At 47.3% G+C, this 9522-nt stretch overlaps 1 protein-coding gene across 1 annotated transcript; it reads right to left on the bottom strand.

The window, feature by feature from the left end:
- Positions 1–3346: 3346 nt before the first annotated feature.
- On the bottom strand, positions 3347–8801 carry LOC110314066 (homeobox protein Rhox5). The gene is made up of 6 exons (XM_021188544.1): positions 8737–8801; positions 7874–7945; positions 7189–7270; positions 6670–7012; positions 6015–6060; positions 3347–3565 (listed from the first exon to the last, which is right to left on the bottom strand). The coding sequence occupies exons 3-6, from the start codon at positions 7265–7267 to the stop codon at positions 3416–3418; spliced, it is 618 nt and encodes a 205-aa protein (XP_021044203.1). The 5' UTR covers positions 7268–7270; positions 7874–7945; positions 8737–8801; the 3' UTR covers positions 3347–3415.
- Between the last annotated feature and the right edge of the window lie 721 nt (positions 8802–9522).

Raw genomic sequence — 9522 nt, 5'->3', positions numbered from 1 at the left:
CTGTGGGAGCCCAGAATGGAATTCCAACACTTGGGGGAAAGAAGCAGGTGGATGGATGTCTGGGATTCCAGAGCCAGGCTGGTCAACATAGCAAGTTCCGGGACAGCCTGGGCTACAGAATGAGACCTGTCTCAAGCAAAATACTATCAATGGAAACCCAGCATCAGTTTCCCCCTGACCACTCCTTCCCAACAAGATGCTCATAGGCTTGCTCCTCACGCTCACCTAAGTGACTGCCTTAGACTTTACTGTGACAAATTCTACCATCTGTGGCTTCAGTAACAGGATCAGTGACCAGAAACTCAAACATCAAAGAAACTGCGTTCTTCCATTATGCCAATCTTGAGACAGAGGAGCTAAGCACTGCACTAAAAAAATAATAATAATAAAAGGAAGTTGTTAAATACTGGGTTTCCAACCTCAGACAAATAGCTGGGCTCCTATTTAAGATATCAAAGTGGAGTCTGGCTACCAGCTTCTCCTAGCACCTCTTGGCCCCAACCTGTGACAGGGACTCTCCTGGCTCACATACCCTGCCCTCTCCCCTAAACTCTGCAGCCCAGTGGTTGGGCTACTCTTCCCTATATAATCCAACCATTTTGGTTACATTCCCCTTCACCTTTGGGCCTCCTGGCTGCTTCATCCTGTTCTCCTCCCCCTTCCCCTCCCTCTTTCCCCACATGGCTCAGCTCAGTCTAGTCAGGACCACTCTGATTCTGTCTCCCTTTTATCCTACAATCAGCCCCTCCTCTGTCATATCTAGGAGCAGCTGTGTTCTTTCCTGGCCTGGCCTTTTTTATTCCTTTTTTTCCCATTCAAAGTCAACAGGCACGCTTGACATTGTCATTCCCCTTTGGTCCACGAGGGTGCGACAGGAACTCTTAACATTTAGTTTCCCATTTAGTTCATGAAAGGATAAAAGGCACTCCTGACTTTGCCTCTTATCTTTTGTTCATGAGGGGGTGAAAAACAATACTGTCATTATCATTTGCTTTGCCCCATTATAGGTGGTATCACCCTGGGCTGGTGGTCCTGGGTTTCTTTTTCTGTTTGTTTTTAATCTGTCAATTACATTTCAAATGTTGTCCCGTTCCTGGTTTCCCTTCTGCAAACCTCTTATTCCATACCCCCTACCCGTTTGCCTCAATGAGGGTGCTCCCCCACTCACCCACGTATTCCTGCCCCACTACTCCAGCATCCACCCCCTATGCTGGGGCATCAAGCCTTCACAGGACCAAGGGTCTCCCCTCCCATTGATGCCGTGCAAGGCCATCCTCTGCTACATATGCGGCTGGAGCCATGAGTCCCTCCATGTGTTTTCTTTAATTGGTGGTTTAGTCCCTGGGAGCTCTGGGGGTACTGGTTGGTTCATCCTGTTGTTCCTCCTATGGGGCTGCAAACCCCTTCAGCTCCTTGGATCCTTTCTCTGGCTCCTTCATTGGGGACCCTGTGCTCAGTCCAATGGATGGCTGTGAGCATCTCCTTCTGTATTTGTCAGTCACTGGCAGGGACTCTCAGGAGACAGCTATATCAGGCTCCTGTCAGCAAGCACTTGTTGGCATCTGCCATAGTGTATGGGTTTGGTGACTGTATATGGGATGGATCCCCAGGTGGGACAGTCTCTGTGGCCTTTCCTTCAGTCTCGGTTCCACTCTTTGTCCCTGTATTTAGACAGGAGCAATTTTGGGTTAAAATTTTTAAGATGGGTGGGTGGCCCCATACCTCAATTAGGGGTTGTGCCTAATCTCTGGATATGGTCTCTACAGGTTCTCACTCCCCCTTGTCCGGTATTTTGTCTAATGTCATCCCCATTGGATCCTAGGACACTCTTGCTTTCCTGGCATCTGGGGATTCTGGTGGCTACCCCCCATCTCCCTATCCCCCCTCGCTATACATCTCTGTTCAATTTCCTGACCCTCTGTACATCACCCCCATCTCCTCCCACACCTGATCCTGCCCCCCTTTCCTCTTGGAGACTGGGGAGGAGGTATGGCATGAGGAACAGAGGGTGAACTGGGAGGGGGATAATGACTGAACTGTAAAAAAAAAAAATTAAAGAATAGTATTTAAAAAAAAAAAGCAAGCAAGCAGCCTAACCAAGTTCTGAGGAACAAGCCAGTCAGAAGCACCCCTCTGTGGCCTCTGCATCAGCTCCTGCTTCCAGGTTCCTGCCCTGTGTGAGTTCCTGTCCTGGCTTCCTTTCCTGATGTACTATTAGGTGGGAGTGTACATTTAATAAACCCTCTTGCCACCAACTTGTTTTGGGTCATGGTGTTCCATCATAGCAAGAGTGGCCCTAGCTAGGAGAGTCCACAGAGGCAACAGGCACTCTTGTCGTAATTTCCATTTATTCCACGGGGGAGTGGTGGCCATCTTGACTTTTATTTATTTATTTTTATTTTTTTCGTTTTTTCGAGACAGGGTTTCTCTGTGTAGCCCTGGCTGTCCTGGAACTCACTCTGTAGACCAGTTTTGGCCTCAAACTCAGAAATCTACCTGCCTCTGCCTCCCAAGTGCTGAGATTAAAGGTGTGCACCACCATCTTGACTTTGTTATGTCCATATATATATCTCCACAAGATGGTGACAGGCATTCTTGATGTAGTTCCCTTTTAGTCCACAGGAGGGCGCCAGACACTCTTGACATTGCTGTGCCCCTTTAAGCTACCATGGTGTGAGAGATACTCTTGATGCTGTCTTTTCCCTTTTGTACAAGCGGCAAAAGGACAAGCCCTGCAGAGACTTGATATGCCAGGGTAGGGTATACCCAGGGGTGGCCTCCAGTCTCTCAGAGGAGAAAGAGAAGAGGGAGAAAGTGTGTGTGTGTTTGTACCAGGAGGAAGAAGACAGCGAAGGTGAATCTGTGATTCTTGCTTCAGTTTGGAGCATAACAGGCCTTGGGTGGTCACCACTTCATTTTTCTTACTGTCCTCACCCTGCTTCCCAACTCATCTGAATCACCTCGCAAGCATCCACCTCCTAGAGTGCTGAGCTCATCCTTGGAGAGCCAACCCACCCCGCAGTCATTTACAGTGTCTGAATGGACTTGCAAGTAGCAGAAGTCAGCCTTATCTGGAACAGGCTGATTGTCAGCAGGACCTTAGCCTGCCCTTCCTGTACATACAGTGGCAGGGTGAGCTGAAGGCAGCACAATGACAGAGCATGAGAAAGGAGAATGTGGAGGTCAGTGGAACCCATTACTGTAGTTGTGGACCTTCTCTGATTTATAGGGAGTACCACAGGTGACTCAATTATGCCATGTTTAAAGGGTATTTCCATAATACTAGAATCAGTAAGATATTTGTATCAATATTTTAATAATCATAGAGGTAATGGAACAAACATACTGGGAATCCACCTCTTTATTGCTGACAGAATTGTTGAAAAGTAAGGGTTGTCATAGCTGGCATATGTGGTCAAAATCTTGATGTCGCAAAAGGGCATCTTTCTCCCCATCTTACACCACGACAAGCAGGACACTCGAATGTTCCTCTAAAATGTTCAGGGACTGGTGTTGTCCTCCTCCTGTTTCTTCTGGCTGCAGCCCTCCTAATCTTAAACCAATTCTACATTCAAAAGAATAAGGGGCTTAGTCAATACACTAAACAGGATTCCAACTAAAACAAACAAACAAACAAACAAACAAACAAAACCACATACCTTAGAACATAACCGTTGAGGTTTTGTTGGTATTTTTTTCCTCCTAGGTACTAGGAATTGAACCTAGGGCTTCATGCGTGCTAGGGTAAACACTTCATGCCTGAGTTATATGCTCAGCCCAAGCTGTGAAATCTTAACTCACACACAAAGAAGCCCTTCGTTTTGTATTGTTCTAATTCAGTAAGGGACTGGGAGAATAGTAATTGCTTAATGTGTGAAGTTCTGGCTTCCAACTATAGAACTGCAGAATAACACCACAGCCTTCCTTCAGCAACCCCTTCCCCCGCCCCAGTGAGAACACACAGTGTTTCCTGCCCTGCAGTAGGCTCTGGCTACTCAGCTTGTTTAATGCCTTTATCCTAGGCACGATGGAAGTCTAGATAATGGGTTACTCCAGTCTTTGCTGTGGAGTGGAATTCCAAAGAAAGACTGGTCTATAAATACCTGTGAACTGCTACTACAAAACAAAACAAAACCTAAACCAAGGCCTATTAACCTGCTCTATCCTCTCACACTCCTGCTTAATGAAGCTTCCGTTTTTCTATCATTTTCCAAGTTTAAAACCTTCTCCCTGAATGTAACCTTCACCTCCACTCTCTCACCCATGTCACTAGTGGGTGTGCTTCTCCCTTTTAAGTAGATAGTGTGCAAATTCAGTGCTGCTCATGGTGGGGAGTGCCAGGACAGTAGTACTTAGAGTTTATAAACAGTTCCAGGGAGGGAAATGAGGCCCACGTTCACTCTCAGAACACTTTCAGGATACATTGCCCGTGATGCTTAGAAATCAGAGATGAAGGGGTCTGTGACAAGTTTTTTGGTGACGCCCATGTTAAAACATCTTTCCCCTTTATCGTGGCGTGTGGGTCACTCGACCCTCAGAAGGCCATTGAGGACACACTAGGTAAACGGAAGCAAGACTAGGCAAAACAACTCTGCAACCAGGGGAGGGGAGGGGAGTGGAAGAGCCCTGCCCTGTGCTGAGTAAGTACCCTGAGGGCCCTGAGCAGACCTGGCTGTGAGGCCACCGGATGCAGCTTTGGGATTGTAGCCTCAGAGGCCTGCCGTGCTCAGCCATTGTTCTAGAAGCACAATCTCCCACAATAAGGACTCTTTCATTAGTGAAGGCACAGGGGGATGGGGGGGGGAGAATGACACTGAGATATAAAGCCAATGCCATTATCCTCATGTTCCCTCGGGATCTTTCAATCCTCCTCTTCCCCAAACAACTTCTGAACTGCTTGGCCCTCCCCATGCACTCACGTGATCACTTCTGAATCCATTGAGCTACGGATTCACTTACCGCTGTCTAAGCAAGTGGAAAAAAATATTTCCAACTACCCGAGGCAAGAATCTCGCCCACACTGCGGTCTAGTCCCCTCCCATCAACCACTCACACAGGGCAGTTCTTCCTGATATTACCAGGGGTGGAAAGAAAAGAATCTGTTGTCAGGAAGGTATTCATTAACAAGTTAGGTTGTTTCAAAACCATGAATGTGTAGCATCTGTCTGCTTTTGAGACAGGGTCTCATGTAGCCCAGGCTGACCTTGATCTTTCTGTCTTCCCCTCCAGGGTGCTGGCATTATAGACAAGCATCATCGTGTGTGGACTCCTTCCGTGTCAGGGAGACACAGCAGGATGTAGCAGGCAACGTTAACCCAGGCTTGCCATTCCCTCTAATGCTTTACTTATATACACTGGAGCAAGCCTTTGCACTGCTGTTCCTGTTCTGGGCAGTCTGTTTAAACACATGCTGCTAACACTAGTACTGGCTTCAGCTCGTGGGTTATTCACTACAATGGCTGAAGATCTACAAATTCCTTCCTTTGTCCTAGAACTGATGCTTAAATTTGCTACCAAAAAATGATACCAGAGAGCTCATAGATTTATAAATTTGAATGATTTCTACATCACACTTAACATTGTGTAAAGGGAAGCTGCTATAGGATTTGAACATTTTTAAGAAGTATGTCTATGTGCACACTTTATGCAAGCTTATATTCGTACAAGGTATAAATGTATACATAACTTTAACACATGTATTTATATTTTACTAAGAGATATATACATGTTATATATGGATGTATGTGAAGATTAAATTAGTTCCGTAATATTTTGTCCCTTTAGCAAGTCATGTTCTCCTATATTGGGACTTTCTGACTCCATTTTGTATTCTCAGACTTTAAAGATCCTCCCCCCCCCCACGCCCCAGAAATCAAGAGGCTGCAGCAGCAGCAGCAGCAGCAGCAGCTGCCGCTGCACACCAACTTCAACATAATCTAGAACAAAGGTGCCCAAGACCTCAGACAAGGTTTAGAATGGCTGCCCTGCCAAGTCGTTTTTCTCAGATTACCCACCTGCACTCGGGACACGCAGGTATCCATCAGTCTATCAAGATCCTCCCTAAAAGGAAAAAGTGCACATGTTCAGTTGGTGGCAGCATGGATGAAATAAACTAGGCAAATTGTACCTCATATTCCTTTTTGAATGTGTGCCTCGTCAACCCTTCCTCCTGCCCCCAATAGTGTCTGTAACATCCACCCTTGAGGCTTAGTTTACCCAGAGTTCACCCACTCAACCACCTGGTACCAACTTTAATGGGAAGCTCCCCCAAATAATCATTAATCCAAACAAGTCATGGATTAATATAAGTTAAACTACCCAAAGCAATCAAGAGATGTAGAGGTGTAGTCAAATTTCTAACAAAGGCAGAACCCCATTCTCCCTCACTTCACCAGTCAGACCTCAGGTTTCCCGCCTTGCTCTAGCAGGACACTGGCATCGCTCTGTATCCAACCAGACTCATTTAGCAAGGAAATAGCTTTATTCACACTTGCCATAGGTCTCATCATGCCCTAGAACCCACAGGGGGAGGGAGCTAGGCAGTCTAGAGTTCTTGGGTGCCCTTTATTTCAAGAGGGGGCATTAAGGGCCCTGGAAGAAAGCCAAAAGCCACCTAGAGCTAACAGGTATTCCCTGAAAACTGGGCACAAGGCAGGACAATCTGCTTACCTTGGGATATCAAAGGAATTAGTGCGCTGCAAAATGGACTCCAGTTCCCTCAGTCGCTGCTGGGCAAACCTAGAGCCGTGGAGGGACGTCTGCCTATCCTCAGGCTTTCCATTCTCCTGGCTCTCAGTACCCTCAGCAACTGGCTCCACACCACCAGCCCTGGTGCCACCATCCTTGTCCCCATCACCCATAGGACCTGGAGCACCAGGACCAAAGTGGCCTTCTCCTCCATTTAATTCTTCTCCTTCGCCTTCTGTTCCCACTGCTCCCATTCCAAGCTGGCCCTGAGCACCTTTCTCCTCTCTCCCCTCTCCAGCCTGAAAGAAAGCCTCTGCTTTCACATCTGGAAAAGAGGAAACACAAAAGGAAAGATCAAGACACCGGAGCTCAGTCTGCATGGAAAGATCTGAAAGCAGCCGCAGACTGAGCTAACAATGGGCACTGGCACTTCACTCACTTCTGCCAGGGCTCATTTGCTTCCCAGAGACCACAAAACATCAATTCAACACAGGTACTGACCATGCTGTTCTTCTGAGTCTTCCTTGACTCCCAGGCGGAGTAGCCCTGTAACCTGACGGCTGGAACCTTGAGCTTCCATACCCTGAATAGGATCAATGATGAAGTTATACTTCGGCAGATTCTGAGCTTGGTCCCCTGGTGTCCCCGGGAACAGAATGAGATCTGTGATGCTCAACCTGGCCTAATTCAGGTTACAATGTTTCCAGCCCTAGGCTGGTCTTTGTGTTTTGCTCACAGGCCGTTCCTGTGGGCCGAGCCTTTGGGGTACACAAGTGATAGCAGTTTGGGGATGTAATGAGCATGATGTGCTTGCAAGAAGGACACAGTTTGTGGGCATGTGGGTGTGCAGAACTTGGGGTGCCCAGTTATAGCTCAGCTGACTCCTCTGGCTTTGGTAAGGCGTGTAGCTAGGCATAAAGATCTCCAGAGATCAAACAGGACCTTTCTTCCCTCCCTCTAACTCAGTCTGTACTGTCAGCACCAACTCTTCCTGGGAAGATATCTCACCAAGGCTAGAGCAGTCAGCTGACCTAAAACATGGAGGCCCACGTTCTGTTCACTGGGAGGGGGAGGGGGAGGGGGGGGGGGGGGAGGAGAGGGAGAGGGAGAGGGAGATTCTGTTGACCACCCCTGGCTCAGGCTTCAGCCCTTCCCCGCCATCCCCTTGTGCCATGAGCACACATACTGGATGATTCTTTGTGCTTCCTCTTGTCCAGCTGGGAAGGCAGGAGGTGAGCGTGAAGGTCTGTGCAGGGAGCTAGAATGGCCACAGAAGCAGAGAGAAAACACAAGGAAGTGAGAGGGTCATAATGGCTCACTAGGACATGAACCATGGGGAGAGTGGCCTTAGCAGGAGGGACTCAGAGACCCAACTGGTGAGAGGAACTAATCCCCAAGGAGCTAATCCCTGAAGGCACACAGCCTCGCACTGCTATATCTGGCTCACCTAGTCACAGCTGAAGAAGCATGAGTAGGTGCCCTTGGAGGCTAGAAGAGTATACTAGATACCCTGGAGCCAATAAGACATAAGTTGAGAAAGTACTTATTATACAAGTCTGACATCCTGGAACGGAACTCAAGGTAGAAGGGAAAAACTAGCTCCTGAAAGTTGCCTCTATCGTCCATGTGCTCAAGCAAGTGGGCATGAGCGCATGTGTGCTGCACACATGCATGCGCCCTCCCCCACCCTTAACTCTGGGAATGGGCCGCGCTACCAGCCCCACCCAGCTTCTCCTGAATCCCGAATCCACAGATAAAACACACATGTGAGCACGTATACACAAACACACACACACACACACACACACACACACACACACACTCGTTGCTCATTTTCAACTTGTTCAACTTGCTCTCTGACACAACTGCTGGACTTTACTATCTCCCGCCTGGAAAACCATGCCCTTATCAACAGTCTTATCTCCGCACCTCTCCATTTGTCCTAAACTTTAGTTGCTTAATTACGCCTAAGCCCTGCTAAACATTCCTGACCACCCGCCTGTAGCCTGTAGGAGCAGCCACAGGCCGCTGTTCCTCCCAAGATCTCACATGGCTGTCTGGCTCTTCTCTCTCCAAAGTATGGCGACTTCTGTCTCTTCTCCTTGAGTCTCTTTTCCTCCAGAGACCCCGGAAGACCCGCCTATTCCTTCCGCCGAGCAATTGGCCCATAGCTTCTTTACTGACTGATCAAGAACCAATTGGTGAACTGGACCTAGCATCAGACCATCAGACCAACGCCTACACAGACAGACACATGCACACACACAAGAAGGAGGAGAAGAGGAGGGGGAAACATATTTTAAAAGACAAAACAAATTGAAAGAACAATTTTGAACTATTTCCCACTTTTAAGGAAGATGAAACTCATAGGTAAAAATCTTAATTTTAAATATGTGCTTTGGGCTGAGTATGATGTTACACATTTACAATCTCTAATCTCTGGACATAGACAAAAGAAGAGTTAAAAGCCAGCCTTGTGTACCCGAGACCCTGAAAAACAAAAAACAAAACACCACATGCCTTTGAGAAAAAGCACACATTCCTATGTTGGAGTCTGACAAATGCATTAGTGTCCATTTTCCTGGAGCAGAATTAATAGATTTTCTTTCTCGTCTCTGATAGAATTGGGAAGAATTTGTCCTGGCGCTGTTGTCAGTGGGGAATAGATCTCCGTTTGTGCTTTATCTTTACTTGTGGTGGTTTGAAATAGTTTTACATTTGCTTAAGCAGAGGTGACCAATTTGAAGCTCTTTACACTGCAATGTGACTACAAGAAGCTATAGGAAACTGCAGATTATATATGAGCTATTTGGGTTTAAAAAAAAGGGGGGAACT

The sequence above is a fragment of the Mus pahari genome, chromosome X (assembly GCF_900095145.1).
Source record: "Mus pahari chromosome X, PAHARI_EIJ_v1.1, whole genome shotgun sequence".
Lineage (NCBI taxonomy): Eukaryota > Metazoa > Chordata > Mammalia > Rodentia > Muridae > Mus > Mus pahari.
This window is presented reverse-complemented; position numbering and strand designations above follow the sequence as displayed.

Bases quoted from the DNA above. Each gene is read 5' to 3' on its own strand.
- LOC110314066 (XM_021188544.1), bottom strand. From the start codon at position 7,267: ATGGAAGCTCAAGGTTCCAGCCGTCAGGTTACAGGGCTACTCCGCCTG. The intron at 7,013-7,188 runs GTCAGTACCTGT...CCTCTTTTCCAG, and splicing joins AGACTCAGAAGAACAGCATG to ATGTGAAAGCAGAGGCTTTC. The intron at 3,566-6,014 runs GTGGGTAATCTG...TTTTGAATGTAG, and splicing joins CCTGCGTGTCCCGAGTGCAG to AATTGGTTTAAGATTAGGAG.